This window comes from Limanda limanda, chromosome 20 (genome assembly GCF_963576545.1).
Source record: "Limanda limanda chromosome 20, fLimLim1.1, whole genome shotgun sequence".
Lineage (NCBI taxonomy): Eukaryota > Metazoa > Chordata > Actinopteri > Pleuronectiformes > Pleuronectidae > Limanda > Limanda limanda.
The window spans coordinates 7848435-7874900 of record NC_083655.1 but is presented as its reverse complement, the minus strand read 5'-3'; the positions used below and the strand labels follow the sequence as shown (position 1 = coordinate 7874900).

The 26466-nt window shown below is 43.6% G+C and overlaps 1 protein-coding gene across 1 annotated transcript in view; it reads right to left on the bottom strand.

Moving 5' to 3' along the window:
• pou6f2 (POU class 6 homeobox 2) overlaps nt 1–26466 on the bottom strand; it is a 66419-nt gene that overhangs the window by 10251 nt on the left and 29702 nt on the right. Inside the window, exons 5-7 of the mRNA XM_061094209.1 lie at nt 17224–17552; nt 5230–5370; nt 210–419 (exon numbers count right to left, since the gene is read on the bottom strand). Of these exons, the coding sequence (XP_060950192.1) occupies nt 210–419; nt 5230–5370; nt 17224–17552 (680 nt within the window). The remainder of the gene's footprint in view (nt 1–209; nt 420–5229; nt 5371–17223; nt 17553–26466) is intronic.

The window sequence follows — 26466 nt, the reverse complement described above, 5'->3', positions numbered from 1 at the left end:
TGTTTAGCGTAAACACACCTGACTGACAGAGCTGGGATATTTTATGAATAAACTGAACTAGTCTGACTTCACTGTGTGTTTCTCATTCAACAGTTTAGAAACCGGCTCTTCATCGTTGTTGCAGCAGCAGTTTTAGTGCATAATGATGTGTTCTACGTGTGTGTGTGTGTGTGTGTGTGTGTGTGTGTGAGCATCGGCGTAGACGTTACCTGCTGTCCTGGCTTGATTGGTGACAGTGTGATTCCCTGGGTGTTGATGACAGGCAGAATCTGATTGCCGATCACCGTGGCGATGATCTGGCCTTGAGCGTTGGTCAGAAGCTGAGGTGTAATTGGCTGTACCTGCAGTGCCGGGTTGCCACCCCCTGATTGGCTGGAGGGCCCTGCAGAGTTGGGCATCAGTGGGATTGTTCCAATTATCTACAAAGGGGGTAGAGAAGAGATGAAATCAGCTGGGCGGTTTTAAAAGAGAGGAAGAAGCAGAGAGGGTAAACGCTACTGGAGGTATCAGTCTTAATGATCTCTGCCGCTGAGAGGGTTCTTTTTTCCGTCTGGCTTCTGGATGTGACCGGAAACAAAGCGTGAGCTGGTCACTTGCCGAGTAATGAGGCTAATCAGAGCACTCTACTGCTTTTGAATTGGTCTGGAGTGAGGTTTGGAGAGAAAACATGCACAAGTGTTCACTGATCATCTGTCACCGAGGTGGTTTTACAGGCAAGAGAGCAAGAGAAGCCAAAGCAGACTGCTGGGAGCACACTGCAAAGGTCAGCGCTGAATACCTGTGTGTGTGATGGTGCACACCACTGACTGTATGATCCATCACCAGGCCAAGCCAGGGATGAGCATGTGTGTGTGTGTGTGTGTGTGTGGCTGTGTTTGTGCTTGAGTGTCTTTGTCTGTCTCTGGTAAGAAGGACTGTTCCTGCTGAGACACAGACTCCCCCATTTCACCCTCTCTCACCCACACAGGCCGGAGAGAACAAAAAGAAAGAGCAAGTAAAAAAAAAAGACAATAAGAGGGAGAAAAGAGGTGCATCAGAGAGTAAGACAGGACCCCGTGTTTCGAATGCAACCCTCGGGGTCCCGGGGGGTACTTCACCCCTCCTCCGCCCCCGGTCCTCTCCCCTCTGTCGCTGTAATCAGGACGAGCGGATCAAAGGGGGCGGCCGAGTGTCACTGCAGCGTTTTAGCTCTCAGGGCTGCCAGAGTGTGGCCCAGAGTGGCGCTTTGGGGGGGACTTTGCGCCTCTTCACCATGATGAAGGTTAATGTCATCTGGGGACTGGTTCTGGGCAGCTCCCGAGCAGCCGTTACTGCTGCCCCCCCGCTGACAGGGCTCCTCCACCGAGCCTCATTACTCCAGAGAGCGGCTCAACACAGATGAGACGCCCATCATTCTAAAATTCTGTTATTTGGCAACACAGGGCAGAAAGATGCGTCTGTTAAAAGTGATTTTTTTAAAGTTTACATTTCATCCCGAAGCCAAAGCAACACCACACCACAAGCAGCTTTCACGCGGCGTTAGCTGAGCCTCTTCTGGCTCTGCAGTCTCCATCTCCACCACTTATGTGTCTCAGTGCGTGGTCCACCTCCCCCTCCCCCCCCCCCCGTCTCTTTGACATAATAGGGAGGGATCAGTGAGAGAAAGGTGGGCCGACAATCTGTAATTCATCCCTGCCACGGCTCATTTGCTTACGTTGCTTCGCATTAGGGGAGAGATAATTTATCTCTCTCTCTGCGCTCGCTTTACAAATTCCCTGTAATGCTCTCCTGCCACTTAACATATTTTATTGCCCTGCCTGACGCTCGGGTCTCCGGAGTCCCACTGATCCCGCTTTGCATGCCACGGTGGCAGGGAACTTGTTCCGCTCAATTATTCATCATCATTGGACTAAGTGGTTGTTCTATAAGCATAATAAAAGAGCAGGCAACTGACAGCTTAGCTCTCGTCCCGGGCGCGCTAAGCAATGCTTCTCCATCTCAGGCAGATGTTTCATGGCAGAGTCACAGAGCTCTTCTTCTGGGAGGGAGGAGTTCCCAGTGTAGTCGACTGTCTGAGTGTTAACTTAGAGACGGATGGGAAGACTTTGTTGTGCAATCACCGAATGGGAAGATTTGAATTCACCGATGCTGAGGTGTGGGGAGCAGAGGCCTAGTTCATTAAAAAAATGTTCTGGAATTTTTATTTCAACATAATTGGATGTTGGATGCGATGGAGCATCACTTTTCAGTAATGCCCTGAATGTGTCTGCAGCGTTGAGTGTCGAACAGGACAAAGTACACACTCTGAGCTCGGCTTATTTAGTCTGTGATCAGATATTTCCACGTCTTATTCTGGAAATATGTTTTAAACTTTAGGTCTTTGCACACAAAGTCCTTATTTTTTGAATATGGTAATCTTTTACCATATTGTATAGTAATTAATTTTTTAATCCATCACCGAATTAAAATCACACCAAATTAAAGTTACACACAGCATTTTTGTTATTCTTATTGTTCCAAACCGGTTCTGAAAAGTTTAATGACAAACTACATTCAGATATACTAATAAGCTGTGTGTTTTATACAGTTTATCAATGTTTAATAAATAGATATGTGTGTTTCTTATCGTGCACTTTCATCATGCAGCCCTCTCATAAACAGTTGGCCTACAGGACCATGTCAACACCTAAGTTCCTCTTCTCAGTCAACTTTTCAGCTTCCTCTCCTTTACTTGGCTTCCTGTGTCTGCTTCCCGATCCAGTTCATATGGCAAGTGAGTAACGTGCTTCTCTCCACCCAGCAGAACTCATTAAGATTACGCTGCTCTTGTTTCCGCAGAAATGTCATCTCATCTCTCCAGCCAGGGCAATCTGTGTCTTTAGCCATGGTGGCCAGGCAATATCTCTGCCCGGTTTCCCTCCCTCCGCTGTTCATGCGGTGAATTGAGACCCGAGAGGGGAAAAAACATTTGGAATGGTTTGGAGTTGTTTCAACTACACACAAGTCCAAAGGATTCAGCTGAGAGCAGAATCATAATAATGGTGCTTATAGATCATGACAAGTATTTACTATCAACCTTTTAATTTTTGAAATATAGTAGAAGAAAGAAATAAAGTAGATTGGCGCAACAATGACAAATTCATCAACCGCCACCCTGGATTAATTAATATGGATTAATCACCTAAATATCTTAATAAACCAAAAATATCAAACAATAGCTGGTTGCCACAAATAGGAGAGTTTTCAGCTTTCCTGTTCTTTTAAATAAATATAAATACACCATCTCTGTTTTTTTTAGTGCTAGTCGGACTAAACAAGCAACTGGGGAACTTGTAAGGCATTGACAGTTTAATTGATAATAAAATAATCAATTGCTGCAGCCTTACACTAGATTTACAACTACAAGGTCAATAGCCGTTTACACTGTGGTTGCACTTGATCTAAAGGCTGGAAGCTCCCATCAATACACAGGGCACGCTTGTGTAGTGGCTCAGCTTCACCTCCTTTACAGGCTAACTTGCTGTGCGGGTTAACGGTGCATATGTCCCTTACCTGTTGTTCTCTGTATTAGTTCCAGCACTGTTTACCCAGAGGGGCTCAAGGCCTTACTAGAGGCTGGGAATGCTGGGAGTAAAAAGAGGATGGATGGCACACTGGGAGGAGGAGGAGGAGGAGGGGGGGGGGTTTCGCAGAATTTGTACTGAATAGAAGATGTTCACAAAAATGCCTCAGATTCATCAAGGAAGAAAAATATAAAGAGTGAGACTAACTTAAAAATATTCTGGCTTTTATCCACAGCCTTAATCACTGTTGTAGAGGCAGCGAGGATAAAAGAGCCTCATTGATTCTCCTTGGAGAATAAAAGGGCCAACATAATTAAGGTTTAAAAACACATTGAACTCCCAACGTCCATCAAATCTGGCACTTTTCAAGGTCCCCAGAGCTCTTGCTTATGAAAGGGTCTTCAGACAGAATTGTAGAGGAGGTCAAAAGACACTACAACATGTTTTAAATTCAAGGAAAGGTAACTTTCTGCTCAGAGAAGCTCAGGAAGGCTAAAGATTGTTCCGTAAATTCCAACTGAAGACTAGCAAATAAATGAATAAAAGCGTTTCTTGACAAATATGAACCTAATATTGAAAAAGCTGCTCTTCTGCCTCGCGTCTCATGGTTTCTCTGTGCTGACGAAAGTTCCCAGAGCACATTTGCTGGACCTCCAGCCTTGTTTGAGGTACGTATTAGCCTGTATAATCTCCTGTGTGTTTGGGGGAGGGGGGGGCAGGACCCTCTGATAGGGTAGTGCATGTTTCAGAGTCCTCCGTCTGAATAATGCTGTGGAATAATGAGGTGGGGAGCAAAGGCTGTAGCCCAGGGCTTTGACCGTGTCTGTGACCTGATTATGTCAGGGAGTGTCAGCCGCCAAGACACTACAAAAGCACAGAGCAGCCCATCAAGTCCATATCCACAGTGATCTGTCCCCAGTGCTCCAGGCACCTTGTGAGCCAGGGAAGTCCATACTGTCTCATTAGCGACGTTTAGCATCAAGCGCACACACGCGGACAACCCTTTGCTGTAAACACCGAAGCATGGTCACACTGGTGGTATTGTAATCTAACTCCGGTGGGTTACTTGTCACGTGGGAAATTCAGAATCAACTGTTTTTGCATGTGTATTTAAAAAGAACCCCCCCCTGCTTCAGTTTCTCTATGTTAACCTCACGCTGTGGGGACTGAGCAAGTGAAGATGAACGAGGGTTAAAGTAAATAACACGAGTGGCATAAAAGGGCACACTGTCCATACAATTTTCCTTTAATATGTGCGGTGTGCACCTGCGATAAGATGATTCATTAGATAGGGCCGCACAATGACAAGCATCATCGTTCAAGCCTCTGGCTACTGATGGAACAATTCTGCAGCCACCCTGTGAATATGACAAGGTCAGCGTTTTACTGCGTCGGGCGCATGCGGATAAGAGAACGAGGAGCTTTGTTTATTCCCAAAAAGCTTAATATATGGTAGGGTGGCCACTGAGACTATAGACAAACAGCTTCAAGACAACACAGAGCGCCAACACTGGAAATCTATGAGGAAAGATCAGAAATACTATACACACTTGTAATGTAGAGCTGCACATTCGTACAAGATCGATGGTCCAGAAGCGTATTTTACAGAGCGTTTACCAAAGTAACTGCTTATTTTTCTGTAGTGTTCCATTTCATTTGCATGTAGTATCAAGCTTACACGTCTCACCTGTCCTTGTGCGTTGGTGACCAGCTGCCCGGTGGCTCCCTGCAGGTTTGACAGGGCGTTGCCAAACACCTGAGAACCAGCGATTGAACCCATGGCTGCTGCTGCTGCTGCTACCGCCGCCTGGCTGGCCAGAGGATTCAGCTGGAGAGGGGGGGAAATAAAACCATTCATCAAAACTGCATCTGCTTAAATGTGTAATGCTTATTCCTTAAAAAAACCCTGGTTACATTGAAGGGAGGGTAGGTTCACACTTGTATTCTTTGTTACCAAGGTCACAATAGGCTAAACGCTGTGAGGTCTGTATATACCAGTGGAGAGGGCTACGCAGTCCATCATAGAGATCCCGGAGGTCTGTGCTGCTGAACCCAGTGGGAGGATCTAGGGTAGGGAGGAGCAGTGAGAACGGGTGGGTGGCTGTGAATAAGTGGCCATTTTACCACTCTAAGTGCTTCCTCTGGCCCACGGGGCTCCCCCGGGCCGGGCTGAGCCTCTCCACCCGCAGCAACGGCCGAACAACATCCCGCTCTCACAATGGAGCTCGGCAGTGCGGCCAATGCATCACTGTATCGTCAACTGCTTCAATACGCTTCGACTGAGAATTCCTCCTGCGTCATGATGCACTAGCACACTGCTACTTTTGAAGGAGCGGAGGGTTAAATGACCATCTTTACCCCGGCTGTAATGGACTCATCTGGTCTGGCCTGTGGTTGTGAAGAGAGGCTCCTTGCATCGGGGAGAGGCTGTAGAGCCCTGCCACATCGCCAAGATTACCCATATAAATCAAGCTAACCACTTATTAGGGGCCTGAAAATGCACTGCTGATTTGGTTGTAGTGCAGCAGAGCAAAGTCTTATTAGGTTGAGTAAGTAGATCAAAGACCAAGAAGAGATAGGAGACCTCCCAATTACTCAACAGAATAGAGAAATAATAGAAACGCTGCTTAGAAGCAGGCTGCCTGCTCCCTGCTGTTAATGCTGGTCAGCTTTAAACAAGGCTACAGAAATTAAAAGTAAGAGTTTATATAGAAGACTTAGAATAAGTGTCGCATTTATTTCATAGACAGTTTATGTTCTATACGATGAGCTGAGAGAGAAATTCTTCTCCGGAAAACATAAACTTTTCTACACTTCCTGTGCTCTGCGGGGAATTCGGCATTGTTGCCGTTCATCTTCTATCCCGGCCCACCACCATATATTATTACACTTTCTGAAATCAAATGATGAAAAAATGCCACCGAGCAATCAATACTTTTTCATTGACAGTAAAGGTTAAGCACATTAAGAATGACACTGCATTTGTCTTATGAAATCATATTTCATGTTGGTGGCCTCAAATTGGCCGTGATTGATATTGCCTCCCCCCCCGTCTGAAAGTCATCCAGTTTTTCCTCGATAATCGCGGGATCGTCTTTTATGCGTCCGGCGCTCGTCCTTTGAAAATCTTCCCATGTTGAAAAGAGCCGGAGCCTGATTCTGACTTTACATGCAAAGGTTAACAGGACGGGAGAATCTCATCCAGGCTCGAATCAGGACTTTGATATTCATCAGCCTGTCTGTGCTTTGGGATGATGCAATGTTGATTTGGGTTTTCATGCTCTGATAATTTAGCCACATTACTCTAAATATATTTTTTTAACCTTGACGGTTCCAAAGTGGAAAATGTGATGACATAAAATATAACCTGAAACATTTATCTTAAAGTTATATTTGTCACCGGATTGTTTACAATACAAAAATGTCCTTTCTACACAAAATGTCATCGTTCTGAACATAACTGTGGTCCAATCACATTCCAGATTAACATTAACCAGAAGACACTGGTTAATTCACTGAAAATCAAGTGACACAAATATTCTAAATGTGATGCTTCAAACCGTTGCCATATTGTGATATGTTGTGATTCCATAAAAGATAATTTACACTGCGGGGACATATTTTCAACCCTATTACCAAGCCGTAGTATATTCGCCAAGTGCGTTATGTTTTTGTTTCGTATGTCTGATTTTTAGCAGGATTACACAAAAACAACCAGGCAGATTACAACAAAACTTGGCGGACGGAAGTTTCCCATCTGGGGATCTAGTGAATATAAATGTGTTTTTGTTTTTGAGAGCCATTTAAGTTTTTATTCCACTTATTATCTTCAACAGCCCAAAAATAAATACAGAGAAACAATCATTTCTGATTTCTGAAAGGCAACAAAACATAAAAGCTGCAACGTTTCTGACAATACAAAAACATTTTCTTAAAATATGCTTTAAACTGTTTGTTGTTATTAAATATATGAAACACATAGCAGAGCTTTCCTGAAGAGCTTGTTATGGTGAGCAGTTGATTCCCCCCCTCATTTGTGACTGGAGTAATGGACCAGCTGAGTTCTGAACCTTGTTGGTGAAAACACAGTGTTATTTTTTGTGGTGATAGTGAAAGGGACTAAACGAAAAGCCAACAAGGCCAGTTAAACAGAGGCTACAGATCAACACATAGATAATGGGATCTCACCCAGAGTCTCCCTGAAAATCTGCTGTGCTCGGTGTCATTGTGCGAGTGATAGGTTGCTGGAAAAGCTCTCAGATTGATTTGAAATATTATCATTGTGTTTCATTTAATGATAGCCCTTTCACATGCTATGTTATTCTGGTAAATCTAGGTGAAAAGGAGAGCAGGCTTTATTGCTGCATCTGCTGGCACTGGGTAATATGGATAGCAGTTGGATCGAGAGCCGGGAATAAGGAGAGGTGAGGCTGTGTTCAACACCTAAACAGGTGATTTTCCGCCACGGTGACTCCTCTCACCACCTCGGCGGGAGGCAAAATGACAGACCTGGCCTAGCATTTGTACTCATTGCATGTGTTGGGGGAGATAAACAGTGATCTTCCAGTTTGTGGACCCTGCATGTTAACCATTGTGTTTCAGCCTTTTCATCGGCTTTGAAAAGGGCATTACGAGTGTTTTCAGTGGCATAAAGCACTTTGGTCGTCCACACAAGCATCGAAGAGAGAACACGAATTCTAAACTGAACTGAAGTATCCCGAAGCCTCCGTCGAATCGTTTGAAATCATCTTGTCACCTTTAAGTCACCACTACTGCTTTCAGGCTCTGCACCATCACGGTTTAATATATCAAAATATCCAGGGATCAACAAACACAGAAAAGCTGGAAAATAAAAACCTTGCAAATTGTTAAAAGTGCAGTTTTTCTCAGTACGGTCGGTGTGAATCTAAACTCCAGCGGGCTCTCCGTCGCCTGTTTGACCATGAGGGTCACCTGGTGCAGCAACCCGTGTAATCTCAGAAATAAAGGGAAAAATAGTTTCCCTGCAAACCGTGGAGAGAGCCCTGGAAACCAAAAACTGTCTGACACAAACCAACTGGAGTTAATTCTTGGTTTTGCTCTTTTTATTGCGGCCGTTTTAAACATAATTGCTTTTTTTCCCCCTGGGCGTGCATATGACATAAAAGAGAAAAGATAAATGGATAAAGTGGTACAGACACCATGAGGTGGGAGGATTTGTCTTCAGCGGGGAGTAAAACTTATTTTACTCATCCATGATGCAACAACAGAATCAAACATTTATCTTATATCAAGTAAAGAAATAAATGAAAGAGAATACACGACCACTGAAAATGATATGGCAAATTATTGGTTTAGTAATGTGAATCCACAAAGAAAGCTGTCACATCTGAAGGTTTGAGGGAAAGTGACTGAAATGATGTAGGAGCTGATTTCAGGTTGGAAAAGTACGTCAAAGTGGAACAAACAGTGTAAATTAACAGAAGACAGCCCTGTTGTTTCTGCACAGGGAAGAATGTCCTTGTTTCTGGAGCAACACGGAAGTTTCATTCGTTCGTTCCGTCTCCACATCTCCTCCCTGCTCTTTTCTCCACTCCGGAGTAAATGTAATCAGCTGTGACATGAAAAAACACGTTTACTGTCTGTCAGGCCTCGGCTAGCCTTCCGCTGACACTCCTCTGTTGACTCTCTTCCTCCTCCCACCCCAAAACGGGCTCTCTCCCCCGACTCCCCTCCCTCACATCGGCTGTGTTTATGAACATCAAAATGCCATTAGGCCCTCAAAAACACCTCTGTTCCCTCGGTTAGCGGGGCCTTGCACTGCGGTCGTGCACTCTGAGACCTCCGAGCGCCGGCTACTGCTCACTACTGGGCCTCTGCTCCGGCTCTCGTGAAGAATAAACCCCCCAAAAAAGCCATTCTTGAGGAAAAAATATTGGGAAGTGAAAGACGGATAGAACAACTGGGACGGATAACACCCGGCCAAATAACGCAATAACGCTGCATCTGCTGACAGTTGGACATTGCAATTGCTCAAGGCCGGCGGAGGGCTGGCCGGCGGGAGCCAGTGTGGACGTGGAGGTGGCTGAGGTGGCATGGCGCCGCTGCTAATGGAGTGATGTCACACGGAACGCCAGAAATGACAGCTAGTTAACTGGGGAGGTTTCGGCTGATCAAATAAAATGCATTAACTCCAGGAAATGGATATTGCAGGCGGCCCCAGAAATGGCCATATCTAATGAGGCAAAATGCAAATGAAGGAGGAAAAGAGTCGTGAAAACGTTTAAACTAACTATAAAGGGATGATGGAGTGTCAGAGTGTGGCCGTCAATCTCCCCACTCATTAGCTTCATGTGAAATTAACAGCGGCTTTAATCATTACATAAAATCTGCTCCAGCCCATTTGTTGATAATTGTGAAGCACCGAGGTTCAGAGCGGGTACTTTGTCATCAATCACAGCAGCAGGATATTTCCTCTGCTTAGGGGACACTGCGAGTAAAAATATAAGTTTTACTACATTCCTCTTACAATCTTTCCCTTTCCTGAGGAATGATCTATAATATTTAGCAGTTTCCAGATGTATTAAATTTGAAACTACTCTGTGATTAAGTATCGGGAGGAAAGTGCTGACCATTTCAGCTCATGATGTGACATATTTGGTGCAGTTATTTCTGTACCGTGCTGGTGTTGGGTTGAAAATCATAGCAGCGTTAAACTGGTGTTACAGTAAATCTACTGCTGCTGTGGCCGTGACTTTAAAGCATGTACCTGGCTATGTTGTGAGACAGATGGACAAATTATTATTTTAGTGTATTAGCCAAGACTCTCCTCTGTCTTCTGAGGGCAATTACTTGAAATATTCAATACGCAATACAACATATATCTTGATTTTAATTTTATTTCAGCTGCGCCAACTACAATCCATTTGTTTGCGTTTGGGTGGAAATGGCATCTCTTTTCACTCTGCTGTTGTTTGACATATAAATACAGCATCTGAATGACTTTAATATCCTTCTAATCAATGTGCGGTGATCTTTTGATGTCCTCAATTCAATATAGGAAGGGTCATCCATGCCGCAGCTTTATAAACACAATAAAGGTAAATGATTACTCTGCACTGTGGTGTCCAAAAATACGGCCGGTAATGAAGAGAAATGGAGGAGTTTGAGGGGGAGGCCTGTCATGTGTCATTGGCCAACTCTAAAGCCCAAGATTAATCACAAGAGAGGGGCTCTGTGGCTAACATGTGGTCACCCATGATCAATAAATCTGTCTCCCTACCTCCCTCAACGTCTCTCGCCTTCACAGTCTCTCTCTTTTTTTCCAAAATATACACCGTCGTGGGCACCAGCTAAATCAGCATAAGTGAAGAGATGAATTGATGACATTTGCAGTCGGTATTTGTATTGATTACTCGAGTTTTGACTTCCGAGGCTCTCGTCTCGAGCAGCTCACTTAGGAAAATGCACTGTTCTTACATTCTAGTTGAGTCGACTTACAAAACCATCAATTGCACATTCCCGCTCCTAATGAAAAAAGGTTCAGAAAATCATCCAACGGGAAAAATACAAAAGATGCAAAATCCTCTTCCTAAGAGCAGAGGGCAACAGGGTTAAGAAGTATTTAAATTCATTGAAAAATAAATACCAAATCTACCCTCAGCTAACCACAACTACACACACTGTGGAGAAGAATTTCTGATAATATTCTGCAGGGACCACAAATGGGACTTTTGACTTGGTCTATGAGGAGGGCATAATGCAATAACATTGCATTAAAAGGGTCTTTTTACAGCGTGGCAGCGCTGTGCAGCTGTATTCCTTGTGTGAGCCCGGTGCTCTGTTTGCGGTCACTAATGGGCATCAGAAATTACAGGCAGTGGAATCGCGCCCCGCGGGGGGACTGGCCTCCTCAGCGGAGCGGAGCACTTAGACAGTGTCTGGGCGGCTGCTGGAGGAGGAAGGGGGGAACTCAATGTCACAGCCCTGCCTCATAATTAAAGAAACCCTATTCCTTATCCACTGTTAGGTGAGCCCTAGCTTGGTTCTCCATCTGAAGGCTCCCCTGTGGGCGTCTAATGCGTGTTGCCCCAAGTGTGCATGTGGGCTGATCAGGAAGCTGTGCCTTGCTGCTGGGTGCCTGAGCTGGAAGCCCTCCGCCGACCACAAGGCCGCACGGGGCCAAGGCTTTAAGAATCACAGACCTCAGAAAGCAAAGGAAATACTAACTTGGTGAGGTCTGAAAACCAGAACAGCCAAAACGTAAGTGCAGAGCAGCATGTAGGTGTAATTTTAAAAGTCAAAGTACCGGCACCGTTTCCCAAACGATTCTCCAGAAATATGATAAATTTAACTTTCTCCTTATTTAGAAATTCAGGGCTCATCGTTGGTCTTTAAGTCTGTAGATTTTCTTTTTGCCTAATCCCTCATTTGAAGTAAATAAAAGTAGTAGAGCTGTCATGGTCAGGTTGTTTTCCTCATCTAGCTCCCATGCTTTATAATTATTCATATGAAATGTGGTGCTGTTGATGGGCAACAGTCTTATTTTCTGCTTCAGTCAACAGTGCACATTTGTATTTCTAAATTGTGGAGCGCTTGTTATGTAAGGCAATTTTCTGCCTTCTTAAGAGCCGGATCTCCTGTGCATTAATAAGAGGCAGGGCTGAGCTGCTGGAGAGCGGAGGGGCCTGTTCATGCTCTGAACCACACAACCACCATCATCATCATCCTCATCATCATCATCATCACCAGCAGCAGAAGCAACCATTTAAACAGTCTGGCACCTCACACCATTTATACATATTTAAAGGTTATATTAAAAATGTGATTTAGAAACAGGTGTTAGCTTGGATAATGGTCAGAAGTGAGAATGCTTTAAGCTTAGCCTTGTTCACATTATTTCCTGCTTTATTTGGAGATAGAGGAACAGCACTTTACCAAGATGAGGTGATTAGACATGATGAGGTGATGAAGCCCAATTTCAGCCCAACCACCCCTGTTCAATTACTTAATTTCCCATTTATGGGACTAATAAAGAATGATCTTGATTTAACAATGTCCACATTTTCCGTGAAACTTGGTTGATGCGGTTTGGATCAGGGAAATACATTTTGGTGCAGATCCGGGTTGTTTTTGTTACTTTCTTAGATATAACAAGATATGGCCTTAGTTCCCAGGGAATAAAAAATAGATCTAGATGAAATAAATCTTGCATATTTAGGGGACTGATATTTATGGGTGTGTGCAAACTTGTGTGGCTTGATTGAATCGAAGGGGACTGTTGGGCCTTGGCAGAGGTTTACTCCCCTCGGATCAGTTCATATTTTTTCCTGTAAATCTTATCTCCCATCATGATACAATAATTTATTTTTCCTGTAAATCTTATCTCCCCTCATGATACAATGATTTTCAGTTGAAGAAATGCTATAACACTGCACCAAAATCAATTCATTCATACAGAACAACCACCAAAAAACGGACTGTGACATTTTCAAATAATAATTAACATAATCTTGACTTTGAGGCTCAAAATATGCTTAATTTTAAAATGTTACTCTCAGTTGAAAGAGGTACTACAGAAGGGTAATGAAACATACGATGGATAATGGACTCTTCCCTCCACGTAAGCGTTGACAGTTTCATTGACAAGCACAGTAGAAGCCATCAGGTCCACATTTGAGCATGTCATTTTAATTTTGATTTAATACTCTGCAGAATGACAGCGGCCCGTTTCGCTAAATCGAAAAGACGTGGAGCTGATCTGGAAAATCAATTAATCGATGTGCAAGGCTCATTTAATACACATGTTAATATAATGGCAGAGACATCCAACGTCCATAAAGAGAGAGACATTAGGAGCAAATTGGACAGTGGTGATTTTAACGGCGGTTGACATAAGTAAAAGTGCACTGCAGCGGAAAACAGTAACACGAGCGTCTAAAGTGGCCTCAGCTGGAGACAAAAGCAGCAGAGATGGGGCCCAAGACTTGAGGAGGATGGTGCAGGGAACGAGAGGGGGGAGAGGAGGGAGGTGAGGGAGGAGAGGGGAGGATGGCAAGGAGGTGAGAAGAGATGGAGAGTGCAGACAGCCAGGCCTCTGAAAGGCCGCTGTGGTTGGCAGCTGCTGACCTTGGTGACGATGGGCTTTCACCAGAGGCTTCTAATGAAGGCTGATTGCCAGGGAATAGTGAGGGAGCCAAGGGGAAGAGAGGGGTGCAGCAGGGAGAGATTGAAAAGAGAGAAGGGAGAGAGAGAGAGAGGGGGAGAGAGAGAAAAGGATAGAGGAGAGGTTCAGGTAATTGCAGCACTTGTGGGTCTGAGGCCCTGCGGTCCTGTGATGTCGGGGTGCAGTGGGGAAGAAGAGAGATGTCTGTGGACGCTTTGGTGGTAAATTGTGGAGCACAGGGATTGGAGGCAGGCCCCTAGGCTGTAATTACCCCTATGAGTGTGCGGCTGGAGAGTGGACAGGCCCAGTGTGAGGCTCTGACAGCGATCAAGGAGACGACTGCAAAGGGGAGCAAGAGACAGACATACAGACAGACGGCAGGAGTCTGACGGAGGAGGAAGACAGGACGCGTCTCCGCCGGGCCGTCCGAAAACCAGCCAGCCAGACAGTGGCCCAAGGTCAGAGGCTATTAGTGAACACACAACACGCAAGTGACAAAGACAGCCATGACAACAACGGCGGAGAGACAGTGTCGTGTGGCAGGAGATGCAGTTCCTGGATGGAGTGAGACGTAACAGAAGAAACAAAAAAAAGGCAATAAAAAGCAACTAATTAGACCAGAGCCATAGAGATAGAGAGGGAGAGGGAGGGAGAGAGAGAGAGGGGGATGTCGGGGGTCCACTGGATGGCGCAGCAGGGTCAGGAGGGTCCGGGCGTACGAACTGGAATAAGAGAGTTGATAGGCTGGCCTAAGCTTCCCGCTGCCACAGATCAGTATGTACTGCCGCTCCTCTCCCTGCCTGGGCTGATGTAACTCACTGGAGTGGCAAATTACACCAGACCTACAGCTGTAGCCCGACATTATGATTAATTTGATCAGTAATTTCTCCTGTTTTTCATTTTAATCGCCGCGACCATTCTGCTGTGGCAGGTCTTTCAGATCTAATTAAGATCAATTCCGGTGTAACAGACTTGGCGAGCGCCTTTACCCCGTCAAATCCCCGAGCTCTCCGGGCGTGGAGAAAACCTGCAGCTCTAATCAATCAACTTCCTGCAAAATCCAGCGGGCGCCCACAATCAGCCCATTAACACACTTAAGCAAATTTCATAATCTCCCCCTGTCTATTTGTCATCACTGTGGTGGCTATTCCAGGCAGCTACAGGCTGCGTCTCACTGTACTCTTCATGCCGGGGAGTGGAGTGGGTGCAGACTGCAGGGTAGAAAAGTATTGCACCGTTAGTCCATTAAAATAAATTAGCTGCACTAATCTGAGTTTAGACCGTTGACTCAAGGGGACCCAGGCTGTTGTGGTGTGATTTGTATTCTAATAGGGATATTAATTAATGAATTCTGCTTCACAAATTAAAAGCACCAAACACTAAAAACACGAGGGATGTAATGAATGCTCAGGATTTCCTCACTATTAGTTTGAAAAGAATATCACACGCCTCCCATGAGAAGAGAATTACAATGGGACATTAATTGGAACATAATGAGTGTTTGTCTCTCTGCAGCTCTGCTCTGTATTTTCAGCAAAGAGTTCAATGGCTGGCTGACTCTGCACGTCTGAAGAATGACAGAAGGAAATAGGGGTGTTATCTGTGTAATGCTGATTGTATAATGGTAATTATGACTTGACTTTTCTGCAGAGACCAGTTCCTTTGGGTAACGCATGAAACCAGCAGAACTCTTCTCTGTCTTCAATTTAAACATACAAAAGGAAGATAATGGTGACACTTCACGTGTGTTTGGGACAAACTCTTTACTCTGGACCTCTTCCCAAAATTAAAAACTTGTGCTGTGAATTATCCAATGAGGAGCTCAGTGACTATGGAACTGAAAATCCAATCACTGACCCAGGAGGTGGAGCCGCTGTTTAAATCCTATTGCAGCCTTGAGTGGTTGCTGAGGCCACGGCCTGTCCTTGGGCAGGATCCTCGCTGGGTGACACACTTTTTGACGACCCCAGCATTGACCCAGAGAAACTAAACCTTTTATGGCCATTCTGTTTCTCCCACACCCATACACACGCACATGCACACACACACACTTTCCATAATCCCATTTGATGAGCCAATATCTTAATGATACCCGATGTGGCCCCTCAGGCCCCCCTCAAGGGAGGTCTGTCCTGTCATCATAATCAGCTGCGCTGCCTCTTTTAGAAGTCAACCATCTATATAAAGCTCAGGGTCTCAATCTTACAATGACCCTGTGTCAGAGAATGATATTCACAAATTCTTGCACATTTTCCTGGAAAATGAAAAACGTATAAGTGGGAAGATCGGATTGCAGTGTGGCTCGTACCTAAAGTTTATGGATGCTGCCTAACGCAAGCTCAATGTGTGAATTTGTATGTTGGTCAGTGTCCACACTTGGAGTGGACAGTGTGTTTGGTGCGATGTACCGGCTAGCCTTTGGAGCCCATTAAATTCAGCGACTGTTTTTCCTGCTGAGTCTCACTAGGCCGTGACAGGGCCGGAGAGAGCAGCATGGGGGGAAAACAAATAGCCCAACTCATCCTGGCCATAAAGAAGGTTGCACCACAACCCAATAAGGGGCTGACGCTGATGAATGTGGCCAGGGACAGAAAGGCGACCCTGGCCAGACTCGACCAGAAATGAAACCACAGGGATATAAAATAGGTTATTATCGGCACACAGTGACAGCAAGACGGACAGAAGGGCGGAGATGGATGGACGGACAAAGTGACTAAAAAGGGGGGTTGAGGAGGAAGAGCAGCAAAGATTAAGAGACTGATTACAGCTGGAGAAGATAACCTCAGAATGTCGACTGAATCTGCAGGCAGAGGATGTGAATCCTTGCTTCTTTTCGGGGTCGTGAGGTTTGATGTACTCAAGTGCATCAAGGCTTCCGCAACAAGATGCATATTCTAATAGCAGCACAGAGACAGAAGAGCTGTCAGCCTCCATTCAAACACGGCTTGATAAAGATCAAGAACTAACGCAAAATCAAGCACTGGGTTTTCCGCTTGGGCGTTTTCTCAAGGTTGACCCGCCAAAAATCACACAATCTTCAATGACACCATTCAGTCGCACACTCCACTCTTTTAGTGGAGCATCGCATTATCTTTTTAAGTATCTAATTTCTTTGTGCATTATTAATTAACATCAGGAAGTAATACTTTGGCCTTTTTATGCTGCTCATTATACAGCTCATTCAGTGTCCATGAAAAATGAATATGAATAGGACACAAGTAGCTGATTATTTTGGAGAGCCACATGCGTATAATAGTTGACATGGATACCATTTACATGTGAAAATGCAGAAAATGATGCATGTGATACACTGAACTGGATCATTTACACCATGAATACTGGGGGACTGGTTGGATTTAATCAGTCAAAAAGTAACAAGACCACATTTAGATTGTTTTTAAGTATTTAAACAGCGGGTGAATTCAAAAGCAAAAGAAAATCACTATGTGTCAGTGTGAGGATGATCCCATTTTAAGTCTCAGGACATGTAAAAAATAGAGAGGCTATCGGTGCGTGACATTATTAACGTTGACTTACCGACAAAGGCATGGGTGGGGTGACGGGAGAAGGGAGGCTGCGTGCCGGCGACTGGTTGGGTCGGTGTGGTGGAGAGTGCTGCGGCTGTCCAGAGCTGGAGGAGCAGGTGGAGCCCGGAGACGGGACCGAGGTCTGCTGCTGCTGGTTGGACTGGGTCATGTGATGCTGGGATGACAGTTGACTCTGGGCGTGGGAGTGGGTCTGTTGGTGATGGAGTTGCTGCTGCTGCTGTTGCTGATGATGCTGCTGTTGCTGCTGCTGGTGGTGGTGCTGCTGCATCTGTTGGAGCTGCTGCAGGTGCTGGAGTTGGGAGTTGAGTGATGAGGTAGCTGTTGATGAAACGACAGGAGGTTGTTTTGTGTTTTCCTTTTGCACGAGACCTGAACTATTCACATAGAGTTCAACAAACACAAATTAGGTTGGACTGACAGCATGGCAAGTGGTCTCATTATTTGAAGCATATGCCCACACCTCAAAAAGAAACACATGAACACACGGAGGTGTGGGATGCATAGGGTGACTAGTGAGAGATAGATGTAAATTGCATGGAGCCACAACAAGGTCCTCCAGGGTTTTTAGGACTGCATGAAAGACTCTTTGAATTTAATTTCACTAGTTGGAGGACAAAGCTATCAAGCCTGACTGATATAATTGCTCTCTCTGGAGCCAAAAGTCTTCATTGTCACTTGGAGAATGTCAGAATCTTTGGTTTAATGGCTTAAAATCTCATAGGAAATAGACATCCATCTTCACTGCAAGAGTTCAGAAATAAACCCATTAACTAATTGGCTCCAATAATTGAACACCATTAGAACCTAATTTCTACATTTTAAGGCTGGTAAATTTAACACTCATCAAAAAGAGGAGAAAAGAAGTGTGAAGCAGAACAGTCTGCAGATACTCACTGGACCCAGAATGTGGATTTAAAATATGATCAAAGATGATTATAGAAATATCCGTAAACAGTGTTTTGTGTTTCAATATCAGAAAAGAAAACGAAACAACATATATAACAAATAATGTCAAACAAAGGGTATCAACAGTAATATGATGTGTGGCGAATTCTACTGAAAAACAACATCTAAGCTGACCTTCACAGATTAAAAAGAAGAAAGTCCAAACTGAGTTTCCATACAGATAGGATGGAAAGAAGTGTTTTCTCGAAAGCAAAAAAACAAAACTCTCTAAAACACCAGTGTGTAGGATTTACTGGCATCTACCGGCAGAAATGGAATATCATATTGATAATTGTGTTTTGTTACGTCAATAATGAGCCATTTATTTCAACACAAACATCAGGTCTTCTTTCACGGACACCATCATGTTGCACCACCATATTTCTACAGTACCCTATAATAGACAATACAAACATTACGTACCAATAACTTCCAAGGGTTATAAATATTGTTAATACATGTGGCTTTTGTTAGGAATGAGTAGGACCTATCTACAGAGAATGGGCAGAAAATGTATAAATCCATCTGGGAAATAACTTTACGATATTATTGTGAGAAGAGGCCAAACGTGTGAAAAGAAATCCAGCCAGATATTCAAATAACTACAAGTTTAAAATATTTAATGCATTAACTCATTTAAATTATACAGAGGAGAATTGTTCTTACTTTGGTCATTGGTTTTTCATGGGAAATATCTCTTTATCCATTATTACAGATTTGTTTAGGGCAATTCTTCTGAGTGTACAACTACACTAATGTGCAATATGACAATAAAAGTAGCTAACATTTTTTATGAATTGTTATAATGTAGCAGAAAGATTTTAAACCGTGCAGCATATACACAGTTTACTATCAAAATAAGTTAGAACACTGATTCACAAAATAGGTTCAAAAGAACATTTGCAAACATCTAAAGATAACGCAGCTAAACACTCGCATAGACAAGCTTGTATATACACAGAATCAATCCACTTAAATAATTTAAGTGTGGTTGTCTCATAAAATATGAATAAAACATCGGGGCAGACAAGTCTTTGATTAGTGTGGCCTCTGCGACTCCAGGACAGGCGCAAATGAACATTTGATGAAGATCAGATCATCGTCCTCTTTCCTCACTCTGCGGAAGAAGCTCAGCAAAATAAAGCCAGCGTCTGTTGGCCAGTAAACAGTACACTTTTACATTTCTTCTATACCTCCTGACACATTGACACCTCTCTCACACCCCCACTATGAATTATATATCATCTGTGCAAACGGCGAGAGTCCAATCCTCGCTTGAAATGTTGGGGCAACTTGTCTAGCAAGTGCCGAGCCGCTGACAGGACCGGCTCTTTTCCTTTGCAGCTTCACAACGACAAAATGTTGAGCCCCATTTAAAAGATAGAATAAAAGAAAACAGGGAACAAAGACAGAAAAAACAAAAGGGGGAGCAAAATGAGATCTCTGTCAAAAAATTATCGAAACCAGGCAAAGATCAAAGACGATTGGAGAATTTCCTCCAGCGCCGACCATTACGCCGAGGAACAAGAGGCACAACAAAAGAATATGAGGCAAAAGAAAACAAATACAGAGGGAATATGGAAGAAGCCCCATGTGGCCTTATTATAAGGGCTACACCGCAGGTAACTATATTCTTTAACAGCAGTGCTTTATAAATTCTGTCATCTTGTTAAGACTGTCAGGACCACTGACCCTCCCTTACTCTCTCACTGGGCAACTGGCATTTTGAAGCTCATTCTTTTAACCACAGCTGTCTGATTGCTGTGGTTGAGCACATAATCCAAACGGCTTGTCTCAGCTAATTGTTTGTGCTCCTTCCTCCAGCAGACACAGGGCCGAGGATGAGAGTGGGAGCTTCACTTATGATGGAGAGAGGGCAAAAGGGTGCGGGGATCCTATAGTGCTCATTATATCTCCCACTGTCTCTTTGTTGTGTCTCATATTCACTCGTCCTCCGCCTGCGATGCAAGCAGAGCTCCCACTTAGTCATCACGCCCGAGGGGTGTAAGAGCAACGGTCCCACTTTCACTGTTGTCACAACTCGCCTATGTTAATGTTTATAATGAGGAATGAGCCACAGCGAGAAGTTGTGCAGCTAAATTAGAAGATGCAAGTTGAACTGTGGCATTTCGCGCTGCATTTAAACACTTAACAACAATCATTCGTGAGGAAGAAACACCAGCACGGAGAAGAAGTCTGAGGCCTCCAACCTCGACGCTGTGAGAAACGCTCTGCCATCTCTCTTTCAAAGCATCTTTGCTTTTCAAGCCATAGTAGAAATCAACTGTTATCTCGACTGTCCCAGTGCCGGCTTCTGAAGTGCTGGAGGACGAAGCGAGACTGATTGTCAGAGGTCGAAAGGCTAGGTCAAAGCTAGCACATTCGTCAGACAAAATGCTATTTTTGTTTCCTGTGCGGTTGAGAAGTGAGAGGGCTGGGGGTGGGTGGGGGCGCAGTCTGCTCTCTCATTACCAGCGCTATCTCAGTAGAGTCCCTGCCAACCCTCCTATTACAGCACTTTTCACTCCGGGGCTGATTCGAAGCTTGACTCCTTGTTTTCCTCTCAGCGCACAACACCTACGTTTACAGCTTTTCCCTATGAGTTATCTTACACATCCTTTGTGTTTGTGAACATGTGTATTCAGGGCAGGTGTCCAACACTCACCTAAAGGGGAATTCTTAAGAAGATGCTGAACTTGAATATTTACAAAAATGCCACAAATCATGAATTAGTGCATTGGATAAGTTGCAGATATACCTAAGATAGTTAGATAGATATATATTTTTGTTTCAAGATCACCAACCTTGTAAATAATCTATCGAGCTCGGGTATAAATTAAATCTACACGTTGGTCCACTATTTGCTTTTCTTAAAGATATGGATCAAGCTTTAGAAGTAGTTCTCATAGTTAACATTGAAATAGGTGCATTGCCTCTTCTATTGAAAATCAAGAGCTCATCAGAAAGTGCACAGGAGCCTGTCGGGCAGGAGGTGATCGAATTGTCCAATGTGACCCACCTTGTATTTTTAGGAACTGCTCAGGTCTAAACACAGCTGCCATTCTTTAACAAGAGAGGTGGGGGGGACAAACAAGCTCCCCATTACTGCTCTGCCTCACGTTCCACGCTGGGAGTCCATAAACCACTGTCTCAATTGCCTTTTCAGTGAGTCACACTGATAATTACCCCACTGGAGGTAGGGAGATTTAGACTCTGTGAGATCTGGTAATTATGAAGGTGGTCAAAGGAAGGTCATTTGTTACTCTGTGGATTAGACCGGCGCACAAGCACACTGATGAGCTGGATAATATCCCTGCGTCTGCACTCACTTCTTAAGCTCACTCTTGACTCTTATCACTGTCCATCATTTTGTGTCACATGGTAACGCTTGTCAGTGTAACAGAGCACTGATCAACTTCAGTCACCATCAATTAGACTTAGAATTAAAATTGATTTCTTTAAATAGATATTGAAAAAAAAGACAAGATATATATTGGGGATCTGTTTTAATATTGCTCCATGAATGACAAAAACAATTGATCAATCAGGAATTTGTTTTATTTAAATTAACTAGCTTATCAACAGAATAAGTGGAATAAGTACTCAGATTCTTTACTCAAGTAAAAGTAACAATATTTCAATGACAAAATACTAATTTACATTTAAAGTCATGCATGGAAAATGTCCTTTATCTAAAGATGCTAAAGATTGTTTTAGCCAATTGAGAAGCACTTTGTACCTTTGTAAAGAAAAGTGCAATACAAATAAAGTTTTTCTCATTATTATAATACTATACTTTAACTACATAAATTTGTGTGTATTGTTTGATCCTATGAACTAATATATTCATATGTAAATAGCATAAGTTACGTATATTTTGAATATATGTCGTAAGTTTAATCTATTACAGTTCATCATATTTATATCACTAAGCTCATCATATTTTTTGGGTGTGAATTCTTAATCAGTAAAGTAATTTAATAATAATATATTGTAACATGAAATTCAAATACTCTTGGATATATTTGAGTAGATGTACTTAATAACTTCCCACCATTGCTGATGAATTCAGCATTAAATATTTGATCTGTTGTTAACATACTCTAGTTATTTTAATAGTAAAGACATCTAAAGTAAAGTTTATGAAGAAGCAAAATAACAAATTTGTTTTATAATAAAACCTTGAACTCATACTGTATTTGTACTTTCCTTTTACCAGCGAGTCCAAACAATTGATCATTGCTTTTAAGTAACAGAGAATAGGCTCCTGCCTTTTCACTGGCTGGAATAAACATGGGGGAAATGAAATGTTAAAGAAATTAGTCGCCTACTGAATAAAAACATGACTCAGAGCAATGGGAAGTAATATCAGTGTTTCTGTCCTGCTGCAGGAGGGGAAAAAGAACGAAGTTATATATATTTATTTATATATCGGCAGTTAAGATTTGACTTGAGTCGCGAAGCCGCAGGATTTCAGAGACTAAACCACATCACTTGTAGGATTCCAGAGATAATGCTTTCATTTTGTGATGCAAGGCAATATCAAGCAGTGTTGTAGAATTCACACTCTGGGGAGGGAGGGAGGTGTTTCAAAGAATAAAATCCTCTCCATGGAGATGTTACACATACAAGAGAATCCCTGTGTACTCGATAGCGTTGCCCTCTCGGTGTGGCTTATGCTGGGTTATTGATTTCCAAAGTGTGGTCCCGGGACCCCTGAGGGCCCTTGAGAAAGTTGCAGGGGGGCCCCGAGCAAAGTGAGCTCCGGTTTACTTCCACTGAATACGCGTTTTCCTGCTTTTTAATAGTGACCTGTGCACAAGGTCCCATTTAACTAAAGACTACACAAGTAAATTCCATTCTCTGCTTCAAGAATTAACTGTCCAATGAAATAACAAACATCTACATTGAAAATCTATATATTTGTGTGACCTATATTCAACTGTATCTTTCCTTACAACACGTCTAAAACCTCAGGCAACAAGATCCCTTCTATGCGCCCCCCCCCCACTTCCATCACAGAGGAATTTCACTGCGATATCAAAAGCGATGTGACACTGTGATGCTCAGTCAGGGGTCCCTCACTTTTTGTCCTTCAGAATCCAGAAGGTGTTGGACCCACAACCCCTCCTCCCCCCCCAGCCTCTCCCTCAGAACAGAGAAAGCGTCTGTCTGCTCGGCAGGACCGACCGGGGGTATTACAGCGTGTTCATGGCCCCATCATGTGTCGTCAGACCAAAGCAGAGGCCGCGAGTAAAAGCCTCATGCAAAATTTATGTTCATGCGGCTGTTTCAGTGGGTGGAAAAAAATCAATATTGCGGGGCCTGATGCACGGAGATGACTGAGTGCTCTCTGAATGACAGTAAAAGCTGCGAGAGATTGAGGGGCTGCATTTACTGCCCTACAAATGGAGTGGAGTGGAGTTGCCCTAACAGTCTAGTTCACCTTAAATTTGAATTTCATCGTGGATTATTTTGGTAACAAGCTGGATATTGAGGGCTTGGGGAAATTAATGCCGTGAGGGGAAAACGAGAACAAATGAAGAATAAGCAGCCCCGTGTTCTCAAACCATGCAAAACACATCTTGTGGTTTCTGAGCAGCTACAGTATTGTATATTATTAGGTTATTAAGCCTTCCCTTCCTCTCCAACTTACACAGATATAAAATGATTGTAGAATAATCAAAAGACAATGTGGGTATGAGGAGGACATCATAGGGCTTTTGTTCTACGCTGCTTCGCTTACATATGCTTTTGATAGCGTGCCACATACCCACAGTGCATTTGGGGGGAATGTGAGAAGAGAGCGAAAAAGAAAGTGAGAAAAAGAAATTCAGTGGGATGAAATAACCCCAAACAATGGGATTTGCTTTCCATTCTTCTGCCTCCATCTTCTGTCTTTAATTATTCCCTTTGGTTGTCTGAGGGAGCATGTAAGCACTTTCACACAGCACAACATGCCCAGCAGCACAACACTGTCTGCCTTAGTGATGTGGAGACTTCTGAGTGACACTGAGCCTCTTGTGATTATTAATGCTGTTTAATACAACACAGGGCAGCCACTGTGATTGAGGGAAAAAACAGATTTCAAAATGCATGCATTCCAAATGCAATGTGAATGGAATTATGTACAACACGAGCACTGCACTTGAGATATAACAACCCCCCCTATCGTACATAAACAACGTGTACACCACGAAATGAAGCCTAATGTTTTGTAGATGCAACACTGAAAATGTGATTTTTTTTTGATAACACATACCAATTGCGTTGTGTTTTGTACACAGTGTTTAATGGCACCTCGGCTGATCCTGGTGGGATCCTTTGTGCCGGTTTAGTAGTTTTCTTCCTGAATCGCATATGAGATATTTGAGAGCCCAGAACGATGTATGATGAATGAAGTGGCATGCTACTTATACGCTTATCGTGCTCACTGACTAGCAACAGGTTCAGCAAAGGGCAGCGGAAGTAAATGAAATTCCGCACCGGGACAATATATCATCAAAAGAAATGTATGCACTCGAAACTTACAAGCCTTCCTCAGATGCGGACATGGTGCCTGACGAGGCTGGGGGAGGGGGCGAGGATGGGATAGTGGAGAGATGAGGAAAAAGTGGGGGGGGGGGGAGGACTGGGTATTGGGGGATGTTTTTTTTTATTTTTTTTTGCTGGATGGTTGAGGAGCAAGCATAGGGAAGCAGCAGATTTTGTTGAATCAGTTCTATTTTCATACTGGCTGATCTGTGTCTTTTAACCATTTCACTGCAGCTGGAAAATGAAAGTACCAGGGCTAATTTCACAGTGAGAGCTCACTGAATATAACCCGCCGCAGTCGGTGGAATAAAGGTGACAAAGTCGACTTTGTCATCGTGGATCACGGCGGTGGAATCACGGCGACGGACTTGTCTGAATGGGAGAGAGAATATGTGCAAAAAGAAAAGCAAAGGAAAAGAGCCTTTTTCGTGGCGTCTACTCAGTGAGGTTTTCCTATGATGTGTGAGTAACAGATATCTCTCTTCAAACATGCCATCCTGTACTGATGCCACAGGATCCATCTGTGATGTGTCTGCAGTTAGTCCAGATATAACACCCATGGGGCCGACACACTCCACAGGCCTCCTGCGGGACCTTTTAAGCTGCACTGATACTGATAAAAGCCCCGGCAAATCTGGCCCCCAGATACCGCGGCCATTAATTAGGGTAATTAGGCCCTGGTCAGCAATTAGTAACCACAGATAGCTTTTAGCAGCGGCTAAGACATCCTCACCGGTGAGGGGTTGTGTTCCACACCATCTGCTGACAAGTGTCACCACAGACTCTTTGGTTTCACGCACAGGGAACTGGAGAGCTGTGTTTAAAAATGACCTCTGTGTGATCCACGTTGGCTCCCAGACTCCCACAGCCTCTCTGCTGCTGCTGCTGCTGCTGCACGACCACTTTGTTTGTTTCTCCTCACTTCTTTGGTTCTTTTCTCTTTCAAACATGCTCGCTCTATGAAAATCCATACACGTCGTGCATGGCCAGAGTGGGAATAGGAAACGTTCACTGCACAAGGTATTGATCAAAATTAGAACATCTGGCTGAGTGTAAGTAGAATTGATCGAAGAGTAATGCTACATTGATTTGCTTGTATTATTAAGTCTGTGATAGATTCACATTGATAAAGTGTTAGTTTACATTAAAATCTTTTAGAACGCTCTACTGCAATTGAGGATAAATCAAAATGATGCTGCACAAAGCCTATAGTAGTTTTGTGTTTAAAGTGCAAATAAACTATATGTAATGTGCTTCAAGCTAACTATGTATAGTGGAGCATAAATATTCCCACGTTTTTCACTCACATCCAACTTTAGTACCTGTGATATGCGTATTTATACAAGAACATGAAAAGCAAATATCTACCTGAGACACATCCACAAACAACTGTGGCATTTTCACTAATATCCAAACACAGCAGTGTGTGTATTTCATCGTGTGGTAAATGTACGTGATATAAGACCTTCTGTCTAGAACGCACCGATAAAAAACCGGCTGCTTACACACATTCAACCTCAGACGACAAATCACGCAATAACTCCCATTACTGGGAAATAGGAAATAAAGAATGCAGCTGTGCTACTTTACACAATTCCCCATTTGAAGCAATCGGTGATAACACCATTTTCATTCCAGTTCAGTCCCATAAAATTACCATTAACATTACAACTCATGCAGAACACAGATAAATGTAAAATGTCACCCAGTCCTGCCAGGCGGGAATTCCAGTTCCACAAGATTACCATCTCTG